Genomic DNA, 21,542 nt, shown 5'->3' on the forward strand with positions numbered 1-21,542 from the left:
GGTGCAGCTTATCCTGCAGTAAGGGTGCAGCTCATCCTGCAGAAAGGGTGCAGCTCATCCTGCAGTTAGGGTGCAGCTTATCCTGCAGTTAGGGTGCAGCTCATCCGGCAGTTAGAGTGCAGCTCATCCTGCAGTAAGGGTGCAGCTCACCCTGCAGTTAGGGTGCAGCTTATCCTGCAGTTAGGGTGCAGCTCATCCTGCAGTTAGGGTGCAGCTCATCCTGCAGTAAGGGTGCAGCTCATCCTGCAGTAAGGGTGCAGCTCATCCTGCAGTAAGGGTGCAGCTCATCCTGCAGTTAGGGTGCAGCTTATCCTGCAGTTAGGGTGCAGCTAATCCTGCAGTTAGGGTGCAGCTCATCCTGCAGTAAGCGTGCAGCTCATCCTGCAGTAAGCGTGCAGCTCATCCGGCAGTTAGAGTGCAGCTCATCCTGCAGTAAGGGTGCAGCTCATCCTGCAGTAAGGGTGCGGCTCATCCTGCAGTTAGGGTGCGGCTCATCCTGCAGTTAGGGTGCGGCTCATCCTGCAGTTAGGGTGCAGCTCATCCTGCAGTTAGGGTGCAGCTCATCCTGCAGTTAGGGTGCAGCTCATCCTGCAGTTAGGGTGCAGCTCATCCTGCAGTTAGGGTGCAGCTCATCCTGCAGTTAGGGTGCGGCTCATCCTGCAGTTAGGGTGCAGCTCATCCTGCAGTTAGGGTGCAGCTCATCCTGCAGTTAGGGTGCGGCTCATCCTGCAGTTAGGGTGCAGCTCATCCTGCAGTTAGGGTGCAGCTTATCCTGCAGTAAGGGTGCAGCTCATCCTGCAGTAAGGGTGCAGCTCATCCTGCAGTTAGGGTGCAGCTTATCCTGCAGTTAGGGTGCAGCTCATCCGGCAGTTAGAGTGCAGCTCATCCTGCAGTAAGGGTGCAGCTCACCCTGCAGTTAGGGTGCAGCTTATCCTGCAGTTAGGGTGCAGCTCATCCTGCAGTTAGGGTGCAGCTCATCCTGCAGTAAGGGTGCAGCTCATCCTGCAGTAAGGGTGCAGCTCATCCTGCAGTAAGGGTGCAGCTCATCCTGCAGTTAGGGTGCAGCTTATCCTGCAGTTAGGGTGCAGCTTATCCTGCAGTTAGGGTGCAGCTCATCCTGCAGTAAGCGTGCAGCTCATCCTGCAGTAAGCGTGCAGCTCATCCGGCAGTTAGAGTGCAGCTCATCCTGCAGTAAGGGTGCAGCTCATCCTGCAGTAAGGGTGCAGCTCATCCTGCAGTTAGGGTGCAGCTCATCCTGCAGTTAGGGTGCGGCTCATCCTGCAGTTAGGGTGCAGCTCATCCTGCAGTTAGGGTGCAGCTCATCCTGCAGTTAGGGTGCAGCTCATCCTGCAGTTAGGGTGCGGAGTGCTAAACATTTTTGCTCCTCCTTTTCCTCCAGTGTGGACAGTTTACTCACAGATGTACGATATAAGGAAATTGAACCTTTCATCCGAGAAGCTCAGAGGATTACAGGTAAAATATATAGTGCTAACACACAGCTTTTCAACAGCAATCAATGTACCATCACTACGTAGCTAAGTTACTTGCCATTCAGGATTATGGGAAATCAAGAGTTGGAGCTATGACAGTTGTATTGTTACTCAGATTACCAGAAAACATATATAGACTAGAACTAAGGCCCTGTTATGGATTTGCCATTGAGGTCTGGGACAGCAGGATTTTTCAGCTTTGAATATTAGCGCTGTATATATTTGTCCTTTAGGTATATATCCCATCATTGTCCTGACCAATGCTAGAAGCTACAGAGACATGGCGGCTGACTGTCATGACAAGTTAAAGTCTTTGGGAACCGTCCACATCTTCCAGGTAGAGAACTACACCCCTGAACAACATGAGCATAACCCCGAGACCCACGCCGAAATCCTGAAGTTCCTGGACACCTGTTTGCAGGAGGCGGATGAAAGTGTATCGCGGGGGGCAGCCGAGGATTCTCAGAAGAAGTAGATGTATCATGCTATGGACGCTGTGCACAACATCATACAGAGAGAGAATGAGAAGAGAGAGAGCAAGATCCAAGACCTGGAAGAGAAGTGCAAGAAGAGTGAGGAGGATGTGAGAGAACTGAGAAAAATATGTGAGGACAACGCACGAGAACTGGAGAGGCTGCAAAGGAAATCCCGGTGCAGGGTGATGTGAGACTAAGAAGACCAACAAGATTAGAAAAACACGTTCCATTATCTGACTCTAAACCGTAAAAAAAGAAAATCTAAGAGATAAATTCCCTTAGGAGCAGTCACAGAGAACAGGCCCGGGACCATACATGCATTAAATTCAAGGAAAACCAATATAACCATAACTAAAAAGTAGTCAGCTACAATACTGGAAGAAACCCATCCCATTAGTGAAGGATATTTTCCATGATTTAGGGTCTCGGGAATTAGGAGGGAGAAAAAATGTGAGCCACAGCATAGGGACACCGATAGTGGGGTCTGACTACAGGAGTCGTACGCTTGTACAGACGATATATAGGATAGCTTGCAATGTCAGTATAGGATTGATGGAGAGGGACCCATCCAAGGACTTGTGCCAGGTGGGCTGTTATGTGGTAGGATGTCGGGGAGGCCTATCCCACCACAGGGTTGGCAGAGGAGTGTGTGTTTCACCCTGGACAGCTTGTCCCCCCAGATACATTTACTTTGTACGGATGTAGGCGAGCAAAAGAAAAGGGGATGTATTTTTGTGTCAGTTATATTGTCAAAACTATATGGCCTTTAGTCATTTATATTTTAGGGAACGTGCTTGGCGCCTTGTGTTACAGCTCAGGTACGGAGACATTATAAGTGTTAGAAATGTACAGGGATAGAGCATATTCCCACTCCACCTCTGGGGAATAGCGACATCTTAGATCTATTATGTGGTGGAGTTCAGTGGATTATGAAATACAAAGTGGTTGGACCGGTGCTGGATGATTTATGTCTCAGGATGGTGTATCACATGTACCACACCGCCAGTTCACCACAGTCATGAGGAAGCCTGGTATGGGGTCACATCTCCGCCCCTTGTATTTTATCTGGCAAGACTGCTTTTAAAAATGTATGCCGTATATTCCTCCTTCTACACAGTGGATTTACAATGCTTCTTGTGTCTACTGGGCTTGAAAGAACTATTGTGATATTTGACAACAATAACATGGCTGCCGAGCTTGGGAAATGTAAGCAAAAGAAAAAGTATACACATTTTCCTCTGTTAGCAGGGGTATATGTGGTTGATAATGATAAAGGGATACTGACAGCACAGATATGTATATAGGTTATACTGTCCATATAGGATATTTATATTCGTGCTGTCAGTCTCCAGATTACAAGCATTGCATACTTACCATCCCCGCTGCTTGTGATAAAGCATCCTGTTCTACGGCTCTCCCAGCCATTGCTTTAAAGGGGTTGTCCAGCGAAAATCTTTGTCTTTCAAATCAACTGATATCAGAAAGTGATATAGATTAGTAATTTACTTCTATTAAACAATCTCAAGTCTTCCCATACTTATTAGCTGTTGTATGTCCTGCAGGAAATGTTTTATTTTCAGTCTGACACGGCGGCGTACACTGAGGTCACTGGGACATCCCCAGAGAGCGCGTATCAGCCGGGGGCTGGACCGACAGGAGAAAAGGAGACAGCCGCAGCGGGGGAGCGAGGTTCTAGGTGAGTTGTGGTTTGTTTTTTTTGTTTTTTTGGCTGGGGGCCATCTATAAGGGGAGAGCGCACTGGGGGGCTATATACTACAGGGGGGACCTCACAAGGGGGCTATATACTACTGGGGGGAGCTCACAGGGGGGCTATATACTACTGGGGGGAGCTCACAGGGGGCTATATACTACAGGGGGAGAGCACAGGGGGGCTATATATTACCGTTGGGAGCTCACAGGGGGGCTATATACTACTGGGGGGAGCTCACAGGGGGCTATATACTACAGGGGGAGAGCACAGGGGGGCTATATATTACCGTTGGGAGCTCACAGGGGGGCTATATACTACTGGGGGGAGCTCACAGGGGGCTATATACTGCAGGGGGAGAGCACAGGGGGGCTATATACTACTGGGGGGAGCTCACGGGGGCTATATACTACATGGGTAGAGCACACGGGGGCTATATACTACAGGGGGAGAGCACAGGGGGGCTATATACTACTGGGGGGAGCACACAGGGGGGCTATATACTACTGGGGGAGAGCACACAGGGGGGCTATATACTACTGGGGGGAGCTCACAGGGGGCTATATACTACTGGGGGACAGCGCACAGGGGGCTATATACTACAGGGGGTGAGCGCACAGGGGGGCTATATACTACTGGGGGAGCAACAGGGGGCTATATACTATTGGGAGAGAGCGCACAGGCGGGGATATATACTACTGGGGGAGCAACAGGGGGCTAGATACTACCAGGGTAGTCACCCCCTTTGTACCTAATATCAAAGTGCTGGTGAGAGAGAAAAAATGCCAGTTTTCCCACTAATAAGCAGCAATTCTGTATGTAAATAGTTCAACGTTTGTGAAAAGTAACAAAGCACGTTTCCTACTGATGTTCAGCTCGGACCTTCACCTGACAATAGACCCCGGTAAGCGGACCTTCACTTAAAGTTGTTGAGTACCCCTGCCATAGGAGGACACCTGAGAAGTGCGGAAAGGTAAGAACAGCTTGTTTGTTATGTTCTCCTCCAGGGTAGCAACATATGAAGGCTATGTTCACACGGCGTATGAGTCCTGTCTTGGCAAGTGATTGGCTGAGCAGCTTGTCACTTCAGAGACATGATCAGAAGTCACTGAGGCAACTGTGGTGAGCGGGGAACACAGGAAGAAGGCTGGAAGACACTGGGGGAGCTTGGACAGGTAAGTTCATCGCTATTATTTTTACACTTATGTTAAGGACTGCACAGACGCAGGAATGATTAATATGTCCCTATATCACTATACATCTGCATTATATCTATATATTGTGACATCTATGCAGACTTGGTTGTGCAAAGGAGGTATATTTCACCCAGATTCCTCTCCTATCATGTGAGGCAACAGCTGAAGCCTGTCATCATTAATGAAGGTAATAAAAGGGAAGATATTTAAAGGGAACCTGTCACAATGGGTGCCTACAGATTAAGGCTATGTTCACACTACGTACGATTCCGGCCGCATTTTGTACGCCGCCGTACATGTACAGCTGAAACTACGACCGTGGGAAAAATCGACATGGCACTGGATGCGTACGCACCGCGAACATACACCCGTAGTACAGTTATGCTTCCCTACCTTGTTTCAAAGCGATCTGAAGCAGGTCATTTACTTGGAAATCTTCGCCCAGCCCAATAAAACTCACAGAACCTTTTGGATAGAAAAATCAAGTTCAATTTGGCTGAAATAAGTTCTCCATACGGGACCGCATGGAAATCCACGTCCGTGAGTTCGAACATTTCCGTCCTCAAACAATGGTCTTGTTAATTTTTCACAGCGCTGTATACGATCCGGTCGTAAGTTCATATGTAGTGTGCATTGTGCGGCCATATATTGTATACTTTCAAGCGAACGCATCAACCTCAAAACTACGGGCGTATATTCGCGGTTCGCACTACGGCCAGAAACGTACGTAGTGTGAACCTAGCCTAATGGTGCTAATCTAGAAGTTCAGGTCTCCATGGCTATGCATACTCTATCAGAAGATAATGGACATGACCCTCTTTAGAACCAATGGGGGCAGGCGCACTATTGACTGTTTCTGCTTCTGGATTATCTGAGGATTTCACCCCTAATCCAGAAGCGCCCATCGTGGCAGGTACACAGGGGGGGGGGGGAGTGATCTCTCTCTGGCTGGGGAAACAGAAAGCCTGTCTGTGGGACTCATGAGAGTAGAAAGATTGCCCGAGGGGACATTTACACATTCCATGATTAGGGTATGTGCACACTACAGAATCCACGTGGATAACTTCGAGCGGATTCCGCCACTTGCCCCACCACCCACCCTCCTGCTTGAAGTTCCACTTGTCCCATAGGCTCCATTCTATGCTCAGACAGATTCTGCTGTCTGCCCAAAGAATTGAAATTCTCTCTGCGGATTCCGTAGTGTGCATATAGCCTTACGGAGCTCCGAAACGGTTTAAGTGCTCATGCTACTGCAATGATATAGCCGCGCAGTATTAGGCTATGTTCACATTACGTGAACATCCGGCCGTTTCGTGACCCCGGCCGGGTCACAGAACAGCTGGTCTTAGCCCGGATCATCCCGGCCGGTACTTAGGTACCAGCCGGGTGATCTTTCCGTCCGCGGAGCTCTGATGCAGGCGCATCATCGCGCCCGCATCAGAGCTTCCCAAAGCACAAAGTGAAGCAAGCGGCCGGAGCCGCTCGCTTCACTGTGTGAACTGACAGGTCTCTCTGCGGCCGGAATTCATTGAATTCCGGCCGCAGAAAACGGACATGTCAGTTTTTTTCCGGCGCCGCATGGATCCCGGCCGGAGCGCATACGATGTGTGTACGCTCCGGCGGGATCCCACTGACAGTAAGGCAATGTTCCACCCCGCAAAACTATGCCCTTAGTTCTGCGGCGAGAACTACGGCCGTAGTTTTACGCAGTGTGAACATAGCCTTATAAGTACAGTAGCGTAAACATTTATACTGTTAACTTCATCCTATAGCACATTGTCCGTAAGTCCGTAAGCTGACAGGGAGAAGCTCTGCAGATGGTAGTAAGGGATGTTGCATGTATAGGTAGGCGGTATATTCCACAATATATGCTTTTAGAACAGAGTGGTGGTCAGTAACCTAGACAAAGAGCAATCAGCAATGGGAGGTAAAGAGCAGCATATTAGGAGAAGGAGGCAAGTTTGCAAAACAATAAAAAATAAATAATAATAATTTACTGCACAGGTTTAACTAAGGGTCCTATTCCACGGGCCGAGGAGGGCCCGATCAACGATGTAAACGAGCGGCGATCTGCTAGATCGCTGCTCGTTTACTGGGCCTATTCCACGGCCCGATGATCGTTGAGCGAGGGCTGCAAGGACATCGTTACCGATGTCCTTGCAGCCCTTGCTGCATCATACATTACCTGCAGGTCTTCTCCGCGCTGTCTTCATCCCCGGGTCCCGCGCTCTCTATCTTCTAAATGGCCGGTCAGCTGACAGGCCACACTTAGCCAATCACAGGCTGCGGCGGTCCCGGCCTGTGATTGGCTGAGCGCTCCGTCAGCTGACCGACCATTCAGAAGATAGAGAGCGCGGGACCCGGGGATGAAGACAGCGCGGAGAAGACCTGCAGGTAATGTATTACTGCTGCTGCTGCTGCGCCCGCCGCGCACCGCTATTCAACCGTAGAGATGCGCGGTGGGGGAACAATGATTTTAGGTCTGGCCCTAAATGAACGATCAGCCGATGACACGATCATCGGCTGATCGTTCTCTCTATTTCACCGAACGATAATCGGCCGAATCGGGCCAAATGGGCCTGATCCGGCCGATTATCGTTACTGTGGAATAGGGCTATATTAATATAACTGTGTCTTTAGGCCCCATCTCCTCCAGCTGTCAATCATTCTGGAGGAGACGGCAACCTCAAGATACAGCAGCTGGATGGCAGAGGCGGTTAAGAGCAGCGCACTAGGTAAGTATACACTGCTGTGTGATCTGGAAACTGACACTACAGATATACATTTACCGGCCACTTTATTAGGTACACCTGTCCAACTGCAGGTTACCACTTAATTTCTAATCAGCCAACACATGGCGGCAACTCAGTGCATTTAGGCATGTAGACATGGTCAAGACAATCTCCTGCAGTTCAAACCGAGCATCAGTATGGGGAAGAAAGGTGATTTGAGGCCTTTGAATGTGGCATGGTTGTTGGTGCCAGAAGGGCTGGTCTGAGTATTTCAGAAACTGCTGATCTACTGGGATTTTCACGCACAACCATCTCTAGGGTTTACAGAGAATGGTCCGAAAAAGAAAAAACATCCAGTGAGCGGCAGTTCTGTGGGCGGAAATGCCTTGTTGATACCAGAGGTCAGAGGAGAATGGGCAGACTGGTTCGAGCTGATAGAAAGGCAACAGTGACTCAAATAGCCAACCGTTACAACCAAGGTAGGCAGAAGAGCATCTCTGAACGCACAATACCTCCAACTTTGAGGCAGATGGGCTACAGCAGCAGAAGACCACCCGTTACTAGCATGGTGTACCTAATAAAGTGGCCGGTGATTGTAAGTATATCCATGCTGTCAGTTTGCCTTTATCTTTATCAGCCTGAAATCCCATTTACACAGGGAGATGTGTGGCCAATAGAGATGAGCGAACCTGGAGCATGCTCGAGTCGATCCGAACCTGAACTTTCGGCATTTGATTAGCGGGGGCTGCTGAAGTTGGATAAAGCCCTAAGGCTATGTGGAAAACATGGATATAGTCATTGGCTGTATCCACGTTTTCCAGACAACCTTAGAGCTTTATCCAAGTTCAGCAGCCCCAGCTAATCAAATGCCGAAAGTTCAGGTTCGGATCGTCTCGAACCCGAACCTGGTTCGCTCATCTCTAGTGGCCAATGACAATAAACTTTGAAGTCTGCTCTAAAGACATGATCACTCGAGGATCAGTCATTTTCACCATCCTTAGCTGATTGCTGTCACTTGTACATGCGCTGATTATCAGCCGTAGGAGCGTTTCTTGCAACTCTCCTCACTGATAGTCGGCCTGTGTAAAAGGCCCTTTAATCTTCCCCAAATTCCTAAATGGCCTTTTATTGACAATCCTTTCCAGGCTGTTTGCAAAAAAATAGAGAAAATGAGAGGGCACTCACCATAAAATGTGCAGCTTCAAGAAGCAGATAGCAAGGAAGTCAGTAACCCAAATATTCAATGCACATCACTGGTGTCCTCGCTATCTGCTTCACCCTGCATGGTGTTCTGATGATTTTTCTACAAAAAAGCATGTTTTATTGTAAGTGCCCTTGTATTTTCTATGATTTTTTGTATGAAGACAATGGCCTAACTGTGTCAGCACCCCTATGTGCAATTCTCTAGATGTCTGAGATTAGTTCCTTATTAGCCTATCACTGTGTCTATTTACAATGTGCCTTTCCAGGATGTGGTTACCTGTGTAGCTTGTGCACCCTCCTAGCACCAACCATAGTTTATTTATATACAGTGCAAAAACACAAACCAACACCTTCAAGGTAAACAATAAAAGTGCACAGAAGCTACTGCCATGGCTGCAATGCAAATGCAAACAATGTGTTTGTTTCTATGTGATTGCTGGCACAATTCAAGCCTTGGGTGGCTGTGGTAGACATAAGGGCGGACATGTAGGGAGCATATTGAAGCGACAATCAATGCAGTGACTAGAATACTGTGAAGACATTGCTATCCCAACTGGACAGAAAGGTGAGTGTGGTTTCTGCATTTGGTACAGATTAGAGAGTGAGGAGTTTAGAAAGAGGAAGAATGATAAGGTACTGGGTCACAGTAATCAAGCTGAAAATTAATCAAATAATGTTATGTAGTTGATAAACTTTTTGTATAAACTCTATATGGTAATTGGTGTTCGAGGGTGATCATAAGACACCACCTCTATATTTGGGGGGGGGGGGGGGGGGGAGAATCCTACTTTACAAACTGAAGTATGAGTGTGTACAATAGTTGGATAAGATAATGAAAAATAATCACTTACGTATGATGGTATCATCTGGTAAACATTCAAAGACATATTATAGTATATTTAATGAAGATGAGCGAAGCATGCTTCATTACGATTTGTATGAATCAGCCTGCTTGGCTTTTGATGTCTGGGCACTTCGCGGAGAAGGTGGAGACAGCTCAAGGATTGCTTTGCTCATCTTTAATATTTATGTAATTTTTATATAAGCTTATAGGGGAACTATCGGCAGGTTAGCCAAATCTAACCTACCAATAGCTCTCTAGTGCACGCAGGCTGCTGACGATGAAGGGAAGCTTCTTACTATGCTGTTTGTTGTGAAATCCACTGCCCAGTAAGGAGCACCGGGTGCCGGGCTACCAAGCTGGCGCATCCCTTTTAATGATTATCAATGGAGCGGGACAGCTGGAGGCAGCAGCCCTGTCCCCATTGCTCCTAACAGACTTTCAAAACAAACTGCACGGGAACGGCCCTGAGGATGAAGGTCAGGGGCCCTAAAACATTCAGGGCACTGGCCCTCTGAGTGCCGTCATAAGCGGTTAGCGAAGAAGCCCAGTGCACAAGCTAGTTACCCCAATGACCGCTCTATTAGCCCTAGCCCCTATCCTCTAGGCCAGTGTTTCCCAACCTTTTCTACCTCAGGGAACTCCTACCAGATAACCAGGGCCGGCGTTAGGGGGGGGCAAACAGGGCAAATGCCTAGGGCCCCCATCCCCAGGGGGGCCCCTGCAGCTTCAGGGGCAGTCTGTCGTCATAAACCTCGCTCAAGCTTGCTGCTGGAAGAGGTTTACGCTGCCCTGCGCTTCCTTTAGAAATCCCCCCTCCCCTTCACCTCAGCTCGAGCCTGCACTTGTCACATGTCGGGACAGCAGGGAGGGAAGAGATGTGTGCAGCTGCTATGCGGCTCCCTGACCACTTCCTGTCCCGTGTATGAGGCTGATCTGTCAACCCCCCTGTACTCTGCTCCTTCATGAAGGGTGAGATTAGTTATGTATAAGGTGTCTGTCTATCTATCTATCTATCTATCTATCTATCTATCTATCTATATATCTATCTCCTATCTATCTATCTACCTATCTATCTATCTATCTATCTATCTCCTATCATCTATCTATCTATCTATCTATCTATCCCCTATCTATCTATCTATCTATCTATCTATCTCCTATCTATCTATCTATCTATCTATCTATCTAACTATCTCCTATCTATCTATTATCTATCTATCTATCTCCTATCTATCTATCTATCTATCTATCTCCTATCTATCTATCTATCTATCTATCTATCATCTATCTATCTATATATCTCCTATCTATCTATCTATCTATCTATCTATCTATCTATCTCCTATCTATCTCCTATCTATCTATCTATCTATCTATCTATCTATCTATCTATCTATCTCCTATCTATCTCCTATCTATCTATCTATCTATCTCCTATGTATCTATCTATCTATCTATCTATCTATCTCCTATCTATCTATCTTTCTATCTATCTATCTATCTATCTATCTATCTATCTATCTATCTATCTCCTATCTATCTATCTATCTATCTATCTATCTATCTATCTATCTCCTATTTATCTATCTCCTATCTATCTATCTCCTATCTATCTATCTATCTATCTATCTATCTATCTATCTATCTATCTAGCTCCTATGTATCTATCTATCTATTTATCTATCTATCTCCTATCTATCTATCTATCTATCTATCTATCTATCTATCTATCTATCTCCTATCTATCTATCTATCTATCTATCTATCTATATATCTATCTCCTATCTATCTCCTATCTATCTATCTATATATCTATCTCCTATCTATCTCCTATCTATCTATCTATCTATCTATCTATCTCCTATCTATCTATCTCCTATGTATCTATCTATCTATCTATCTATCTATCTATCTATCTCTCTCCTATCTATCTATCTATCTATCTATCTATCTATCTATCTATCTATCTATCTCCTATCTATCTATCTATCTCCTATCTATCTATCTATCTATCTATCTATCTATCTCCTATCTATCTATCTATCTATCTATCTATCTATCTCCTATCTATCTATCTATCTATCTATCTATCTATCTGTCTCCTATCTATCTATCTATCTATCTATCTATCTATCTATCTATCTATCTATCTATCTCCTATCTATCTATCTATCTATCTATCTATCTATCTATCTCCTATCTATCTATCTATCTCCTATCTATCTATCTATCTATCTATCTATCTATCTATCTATCTATCTATCTATCTATCTATCTTTCTATCATCTATCTTTATCCTATCTATCTATCGTGAACATTGTGTTATGTATGTGTGCAATGTGTGTTATACTCATGTGTGGTATGTGTCTATATAAGTGTGTGGCTGTGTATATGTATATATTTCTATTTTTTTATTTTATTTTATGTGTATTAAAGAGAACCTATCCCCCCCCATCTAGCCCCTGCAGCTATACATACAGTATATTAGGGCTGGTAGTACATCATCTCCACCATCTAAGCCCCTGCTGAGGACCACCAACAAGCCTGGTTAAAGGGATTATCCAGCGGTACAAAAACATGGCCACTTTTCCCCCTACTGTTGTCTCCGGTTCAGGTGCGGTTTGCAATTAAGCTCCATTTACTTCAATGGAACTGAGTTTCAAAACCCCACCCAAACTGGAGACAACAGTAGGAGGAAAGTGGCCATGTTTTTGTAGCGCTGGATAACCCCTTTAAGTATGATTCACATACGGTGCGGGAGATGTAGAAAGTAAATTTATGGGGGACTTGTGTAACAGTCAAAGGGAGTACTTTTGTGTTTGCAAACAGCACTACCAGCCCTATTACACTATGTGTATACCTGCAGGGGCTAGCTGGTGGTGATGCTATTGTACAACAAGCCCTATTACACTGTATGTATAGCCGCAGAGGCTATTTGGCGGTGATTAGTTCCCTTTAGGGTACATTCACACGTACAGACTTGCAGCGGAAATCTCGCAGCGAGATCCGATACGAGACAAGATCCTGGCAGGTCCCAGTACTACATACTCGCAGCGGTCTTTCAGACGGCTGCGAGTATGTAATGCAGACGCCCCCTTAACCCCTTCTGCTGCCGCTTGGTTCCCGCTCCGCTCTCGGTATATAAATTACCTCTCTCCTTGCTGCACGGGGTCCCGGTGTCCTGCTCTACCGTCTGGACAATCAGTGTGTTGCTGAGCCGCAGCCACTGATTGGCTGGGCGTCAGAGCAGGAAGCCGGGACGCTGTGCAGCAAGGAGAGGTAATGTATATACAGAGAGCGGGGGAGCCGAATGGCAGCAGAAGGGGTTAAGGGGCAGCTGTATTACATACTCGCAGCCGTCTTTCAGATCGCTTTGAGTATGTAGTACTGGGACCTGCCAGGATCTTGACTTGTAGCGGATCTCGCAGCGAGATTTCCGCTGCGAGTCGGTACGTGTGAGCCCACCTTAGGATGCATTCACATGTACAGGATCTGCAGCAGATTTGATGGAGCAGAATTGAAGCTGCAGATTTGCTTTCAATCTGCAACTTCAAATCTGTGCCCTCAAATCTGCTGCAGATCCTGTACATGTGAACACACCCTTAAAGAGATTATGCTGCTGCACATGTGATGCTAAGCAGTTACTGTGCATCTCTATTAAAGGGGTATTCCAGATACAGAACTTTTAAAATGATGCTAGGGACGACCTGAAAAAAAACAAAAAACTTAGGGCCCTATTACATCAAGTGATTATTGGCCGTATTTCAGAGTTTAGTAGAACTGGTCAATTGGTCTTAGTATCATGCAGTTTGTTCAGATCAGTATACAGGTAATGTTCAGTCACTACATAGGGGTAATATTTGGTCATATTATGTTCACACGCCATCATCTTTGGCCCTTTAGCAGCTAGTTATTTTGAGTAAAAAAAAAACACGTCCGTTTCCTTGATGGCTGCCCTAAAAGACGGCGATTAAAGGGCCAAAATTGACAGTGTGTGATGTGTTTTCAGGAGTTATATATAGGTGTTGTATAATAGCATAGATTTTTTTTTTCCGTTTCATCTGCTGTTTCTTCATTTGATTTCATAATTTGTACTGAACAATTGGGGTAAAAAAAAGGCATAGAAACATGGCAGCCAAAAAACACACCACTTGAGTTTAGCATTATTTTGCAATTACGCAAATAAAGCAGTGTTGTTTGGCCCTGAGGCATAGAAAGATTTTGTGTAGGGGACTTGTGTTCTTGATCTTTTAAAACCCCAGCAATTACCCCGCCACTTTCTGATTCAACTGTCACTATATTGTGGTACAATATCCAAGCATCTAGGGGCCCACTTTATATTTTTGCCCAGGGCCACATCTGGCCTAAAACCGGCCCTGCAGATAACATTCTGCAAAATGCAAAATCCTCATTCAGTGACTCACAGGTGACGTCTTCTTTCATCTGAGATGTTCTTTTTTCCTCTTCATCTGGCCCACACCACCATAAGGATTTCTTCCAGCTACAATTCGTCTCTTCAGAACCTGCCAGACGAACATCTCAGGCTCTGAACTTTTCCTTCAACTTCCTTCCCTTTTCCCCTCCTATAGGGTCCCATACAGTAGTAATTCCACTGCTTGGTGCCATATGCAGTAAAGTGAGTAGGTTTCCTCCTGTATGTAGGATCCCTTGCTGTGCCCCCCATATAGTAAAAATGTCTCCTGCTGTGCCTCCATATAGTAATAATGTCCCCTGCTGTGCCTCCATATAGTAATAATGTCCCCTGCTGTGCCCCATATAGTAATAATGCCCCTGCTGTGCCTCCATATAGTAAACATGTCCCCTGTTGTGCCCTCCATATAGTAATAATACCCCTGCTGTTCCCCATACAGTAATAATGTTCCCTGCTGTGCCCTCCATACAGTAATAATACCCCTGCTATGCCCCTATATAGTAATATATGCCCCTATATAGTAATAATGCCCCATACAGTAATAATGTCCCCTTCTGTGCCCTCCATATAGTAATAATACCCCTGTTGTGCCCCCATATACGAATAATGTCTCCTGCTGTGCCCCCATACAGTAATAATGCCTCCTGCTGTGTCCTCCATATAGTAATAATGTCCAGTGCTGTTCCCCACTACATAGAAATAATGCACCTGCTGAATCCACCAGTTCACCCCTCTGCCTGCAATTAACCTGACACCCTACACACACTTCCCCACCTGACCCCAATCCCCACATACTACTCTACACATACACTCTTCCACCTGACCCCCCCACACACACACACTCCCCCACCTGCCACCCCCCACACACTCCCCCACCTGTCGCCCCCCCCCCCCACACACTCCCCCACCTGCCCCCCCACTCCCCCAACTGCCCCCCCACACACTCCCCCACCTTCCCCCCTCACAAACTCCCCCACCTGACCCTCCCCCACACACACGGTCCCCTACCAGACCCCCGCCACACACACTCCCCCATCCGACCCCCCCACACATTCCTCCACCTGAATCCCCCAAACACACACTCCCCCACCTGAACCCCCCACGCACTCCCCCACCTGACCCCCCCGACACCCACACACACTCTCCCACCTGACACCCCCCCACACACACACACCTGACCCCCCCCCACACACACACACACCTGACCCCCCCACACACACTACCCCACCTGACCCCCCCCGACACACTCCCCCACCTGACCCCCCCACACTCTCCCCCACCTGACCCCCCCACACACACTATCCCAGCAGACTGCCATCCCCCAGCCCTCAAACACACACAGTAACCTTAGACCCCCCCCCCCCCCCGGGGTTACAATACTCACCCCCGTGCAGAAGTCTGAGGTGGAGGAGTGCGTCGGGGGTTTAGGTGGTATTGTACCGGTATCCATGCACACTACACTGGAGGGTATTATGCTGAGGCACTCTGTGTATTCGTTTGGTTAATTGTTTCAATGTTGTTAATTCCGATTTATTTTTGTGATTAACATTACATTGTGTGTATTTTGTAGTGCCCCCTCTGTATTGTGTTGTGTTGTGTGTGAATTATATTTGGATCTTTTGTTCTTTTCTATCCGGTACTATGATGTTACCCCAATGATTGTGGGGGTCATCAGATTTTGCACTTGACCCATGTGGTCAATTTTAAGTGGTTTTAATCTTTTCTTGTGGTGTTTTTGTTCTTTATGAAGATGTTTATGATTTTTGGATAATTTATTGTGTGTGTAAATTCATTCATTACACATACACTTTTTCTTCTTGTTTTGTTCTTTTTGTATGTGTTGAGGTGCACCCAGCCTTATTATTTAGCTGTGCCTACTGTGTCTTTCTTGGATAAACTGATGAAGGTAAGAGACATACCTTCATTCTCAGCACCCTGTGCGCACTAGGGAACTATCAGCAGGTTAAATTTCTCTAACCTGCTGATAGTTCCCCTTTACATAATCCCTTTAACCATCACACTGTAATCTATTTTGTAGATTTTATTTTATCATAATCTTATTCAGCAAGCCATGCAATCGCCTGTAACTAAAGACATCAGCGGGGTACTGCGGGATACCCTGTCCAGCTACAAACCAGGGTCAACACGAAACCTTCAAGGACACGGCTTCAAAAGAGTCTGCTTGCAACTTTTTGGCCCAAAGGGCCATGGCAAATCCTCGCTTATTAACTCCTGCCTGTGCGTGGTCCATAACTTGCCGTTTACCAATGATGCTGGTGCAGGAACAACCGCAGAGTCTTTTGCCACAGCCAGAATAGAATACAAACTGACAGACACAGTCTACATAGTTGATAACCGTGGGCTTAATAGATTGACAAAAGACGAAAGGTTGGAGCTCTCGGCACAGTTTCGTAAGTAGCTATCTCTTTACATTCATCTGCCAAATACATTTGAAAGAATGATGTCAACCCAGTTATTCCACATGAATATGAATATTTCCCAATTGATGAGTCTAGGATGATTTTTTGAGCCTTCCTCTGGAAGTATGCTAGTATTTGTTGGATCTTGCATGCCCAGAGCATAGGCTTATTCTATGCCATGGAGAGGTGAAAGTACAGGGAAGGTACGTCCGGGCATGAGGCCACCTTATTGTGGTGGGGTGGTTTACACTATTTGCAAATGGTATACCAAGAGCCTCATTATTTTTATGAAAAAAATTCTGGGCAGTTGGGGGGGCTGCTTTTAGTGATTTTAATATCTGTATTGGGTCTGTATCTTGCCATTAACAGTGAGCTGTTGCATTTCTTTTATGTTTTTTTTTTTTAAATTCCCTTTAACACCCTGACATCTAAGCTCTGCATCCTGTCACCATCATACTACAATCTCTGGCATGCTATAGCAAGCACCCACTGGCTCAAAGCCTCTTAAAGGTCATTATTCTACTACAAACAATATTCTGTGCCTTAACAAGGGCAGAAAACCATCACTCCATACTTAAGCAACATTCAGGCGTGATCAAAGATGCATTCTTTCTTTTTGTTTATATAATACATGTTTGCTACTTTTAAATATTTGACATAAAATTCATTAATATACATAAACACAACCAAACTTGACTAGAGGACCTTTATTACTCATTTTTGATCAAAGATGCATTCTCTTTGCTTTGTTCCTGACCTGGCTTGTTCTCTAAGTTTGCTTAACTCCCTGCTGCCTACCATGACCTTCTCACCATCCACCATATTGAGAGAACTCCTCCTGCCCTGACTATGGCCTGTCCACCATACAATAAAAACTATGCTTGTCCTAACCTTAAATTTGTTATTCCTTCAAGGCAGTCAAGGGGTAAAAAAACCTGAGAATCCCTTAGACTTTTTACCTTAGTTTAAGGGCCCTATTCCACCGGACGATTATCATTTGCATAATCGTTAACGATTAACGATCTCAAACGACCGCTATTGCGAAAGACCTGAAAACGTTCACTCATTTCCATGGAACGATAATCGTTACTTATGATCGTAATTGCGATTGTTTTTTCTTCGCTATTTATTCGCTAATGCGTTCATATCTATTGCGAACGACCGAACGATGTCTTATTCAATGCGAACGATTTGCGAACGTTTTGCGAACGAGCAACGATAAAAATAGGTCCAGGTCTTATATAGCGATCAACGATTATCTCGTTCGGTCGTTAATCGTTAACTGCATTTCAACCGAACGATTATCGTTTAGATTCGAACGATTTAACGATAATCTGAACGATAATCATCCGGTGGAATAGGGCCCTAACTCATATTGGCCAATTAGGCCTTGTGTCAGTTTCCTTGGCCCAAGTGCATAACCTAAGATTTATCCACATTACATTTAGTTTGCCATTTCTCTACTTTAGCCTCCAGCATCCATAACATCGCTGTAGTATATTACCATTCTCTGTGTTACATTACAGAGCTTAGCACTATGTGCAAATTTTAAAGTGTTAGGCTATGTTCACACTACTTTTGGCGCAGTGGAACAATGCCTTACTTTCAATGGGATCCCGGCCGGAGCGTATACACATCGTATACGCTCTGGCCAGGATCCCATACGGGGCCGCAAATAACTGACATGTCAGTTTTCTGCGGCCGGAATTCAGTGAATTCCGGTTGCAGAAAGCCCTGTCAGTTCACTGTGTGCTATGGGAAGCTTCGATGCGGGCGCGTGCTGATCAGTGCCGCATCAGAGCTTTGAGGCCGAAAAGATCATCAGGCCAATACTTAAAGGGTGACAGGCTCCCGACCCCCCGCTAGAGCACCTTATACGTACCTGATCCCGCCGGGTCCCGCTTCTTGATTCGGTCGGGTGGCGGAGATATCAGAGCCCGAAGCCCGGCGCGCGCGCTCCTGAGATGAGTCCAACGCTCATAGACAATGACGGAGCGTCGGACTCACCTGACATTCTCTATGAGTGCTGGACTCATCTCAGGAGCGTGCGCACCGGGCTTCGGGTGCTAATATCTCCATCACCCGACCGAATCAAGAAGCGGGACCCAGCGGGATCAGGCACGTATAGGGGGCTCTAGCGGGGGGTTGGGAGCCCGTCACCCCAGCACGGGGGTGACAGGTCCTCTTTAAGTACCGGCCAAGATGATCCGGCGACAGACAGGCCGTTCCGTGACCCGGTCGATGTCACGGAACGACCGGTCTCACATGACGTGTGAATATAGCCTAAGGCAATGTTCACACTACGTACGATTCCAGCCTTAGTTCGTACGCCGCCGTACATGTGCGGCTGAAACTACGGCCGTGGGAAAAATAGACATGCGGTCGGATGCGTGCGAACCGCGAACATACGCCCGTAGTACAGTTCTGCTTCCCTAGCTTGTTTCGAAGCGATCTGAAACAGGTCATTTACTTGGAAATCTTCGCCCAGCCCAATAAAACACACAGAACCTTTTGGATCGAAAAATCAAGTTCAATTTGGCTGAAATAAGTACTCCGTATGGGACCGCATGGAAATCCACGGCCGTGAGTTGGAATATTTCCGTCCTCAAACAATTTTTCACGGCGCCTTATACGATCCGGCTTTAAGCTCATACGTAGTGTGCACTGTGCGGCAGTATATCGTATACTTTCAAGCGAACGCATCAACCTCAAAACTACGTGCGTATATTCGCGGTTCGCACTACGGCCGGAATCATACGTAGTGGGAACATAGCCTTATGCTGTAGACTGTGTACAAGGTCATTCATAACCATGACCATAAACATATTGAAAAGAAAATGGCTCAATACCCACCCCTATGATATCAACTAGTAATAGTGACTGCCCCAATACTGACTCATGTGGCTTATCCATGTCTAATCTGGATAACCCCCATAGCTAATCTTTTTGGCTTGACAGGGACGATCCCTCATAAACCCTTGTTGATGCTGTATGATCCTAAAAATGGGGGAAAATTGTCCCTCAAAAATGTTCAAAACCTGAGCGGATCAATGGGGCTCTGGCTGTGCATGTGCGCTGCCCTCCATTCATTTAAGGATTATATTCCCATGTTCTTATGATTTGTGGGGGTCCCAGCAATCTGGCCCCCACTGATTAGCTTGTATTACCAATCTGGTGGCTAGGGGATAACTTTTGGAGTTGAGAATACCACTTCAAATTTACAGGCCTATAGTTTAAATGATCACTTTTTACTGACAGTTGGCTCTATTATGCTTTTCACATAGGTAACTTGCGATCTACAACACCGGTAGATTGGGAATTCGAGCTAGAGAGAACAGTAAATCAACTTGAAGACAGATGGAACAATCATTGTACGGATTTCATAGTACCAGTGTTTGTACACAGGTATAAAATATACTACCCTAACCCTCAGCTGTTAAATCTCGAGTAACATCACATCAAATTTATTGTACACAAACCTGCCTATTTTATACGTCTACTATAGAATACAAAAGAAAGAAAATGTTGCAAACGGAAGCTTAAAAAAACAAGACAAAAACAAAGAACAAGAGGTACAAGAATATAACTACTATAATACTGCTCCTATATACAAGAATATAACTACTATAATACTGCTCCTATATACAAGAATATAACTACTATAATACTGCTCCCTATATACAGGAATATAACTACTATAATACTGCTCCCTATATACAGGAATATAACTACTATAATCCATATATACAAGAATATAACTACTATAATACTGCTCCTATATACAAGAATATACCTACTATAATACACGAACTGGAGAGAATGGAACGGCTGCACATCCCATCTATGGCTGATACCAATGCCGCTAGGCCTATATTAAAAATCAACACCAGAGTGTCTGTATATGAATTGATCAAGCCATATTGCCCCGTGTACCACCGCGCAGGTCCTCTGGTCCACACGGGTCCCTACGCTAACTCCACACCGTGTCGGTCAGCGACCGCCAACCCCGCAAAGCGTGCACGTGCATGGAACGGCCCTGCAACCCCAATGTCACAGGACCAGACCCAAAAAGCCCCACCAAAACCCAGCCAGCACCACCGGCGGGGAAGGCTGCCCCCAAACGACACAAGTATGGATATGGTATTACACTTACCATTGCTGCTCTCACAGAATGGGGAAGACATAAGGTCCAGACATGTGAGCACAGGCATATCCTGCTAATTTTGGTCATGTGGGTCTTATAAAGGAGTGCGAGCTGTTCAGAGAGGGAGAACTGTAAAACACGAACTGGAGAGAATGGAACCGCTGCACATCCCATCTATGGCTGATACTAATCCCGCTAGGCCTATATTAAAAATCAACACCAGAGTGTCTGTATATGAATTGATCAAGCCATATTGCCCCGTGTACAACCGCGCAGGTCCTCTGGTCCACACGGGTCCCTACGCTAACTCCACACACTACTATAATACTGCCTCCAATATACAGGGATATAACTACTATAATACTGCCCCCTATATACAGGAATATAACTACTATAATACTGCTCCCTATATACAAGGAATATAACTACTATAATGCTGTTCCTATATACAAGAATATAACTACTATAATACTGCTCCTATATACAGGAATATAACTACTATAATACTGCTCCCTATATACAAGAATATAACTACTATAATACTGTTCCTATATACAAGAATATAACTACTATAATACTGCTCCCTATATACAAGAATATAACTACTATAATACTTCTCCTATATACAGGAATATAACTACTATAATACTGCTCCTATATGCAAGAATATAACTACTATAATACTGCTCCTATATACAGGAATATAACTACTATAATACTGCTCCCTATATACAAGAATATAACTACTATAATACTGTTCCTATATACAAGAATATAACTACTATAATACTGCTCCTATATGCAAGAATATAACTACTATAATACTGCTCCTATATACAAGAATATAACTGCTATAATACTACCCCTATATACAAGAATATAACTACTACAATACTG

The 21,542-nt window shown here is 45.5% G+C and overlaps 1 protein-coding gene across 6 annotated transcripts in view; it reads left to right on the plus strand.

Moving 5' to 3' along the window:
* The first annotated feature begins 9,244 nt into the window (after positions 1-9,244).
* LOC138800493 (uncharacterized) overlaps positions 9,245-21,542 on the plus strand; it is a 32,292-nt gene continuing 19,994 nt past the window's right edge. The window contains exons 1-3 of one of the 6 annotated variants that reach the window (XM_069982208.1): positions 9,245-9,370; positions 16,120-16,492; positions 19,786-19,906. In XM_069982208.1, coding sequence (XP_069838309.1) covers positions 16,153-16,492; positions 19,786-19,906 — 461 coding nt within the window. In that variant the 5' untranslated portion in view covers positions 9,245-9,370; positions 16,120-16,152. Of the gene's footprint in view, positions 9,371-10,399; positions 10,619-15,916; positions 15,988-16,119; positions 16,493-19,785; positions 19,907-21,542 lie in introns of those variants that run through there. The other 5 variants (XM_069982209.1, XM_069982207.1, XM_069982206.1 and 2 more) reach the window with 5 other exon arrangements.

Source organism: Dendropsophus ebraccatus, chromosome 9 (assembly GCF_027789765.1).
Source record: "Dendropsophus ebraccatus isolate aDenEbr1 chromosome 9, aDenEbr1.pat, whole genome shotgun sequence".
Lineage (NCBI taxonomy): Eukaryota > Metazoa > Chordata > Amphibia > Anura > Hylidae > Dendropsophus > Dendropsophus ebraccatus.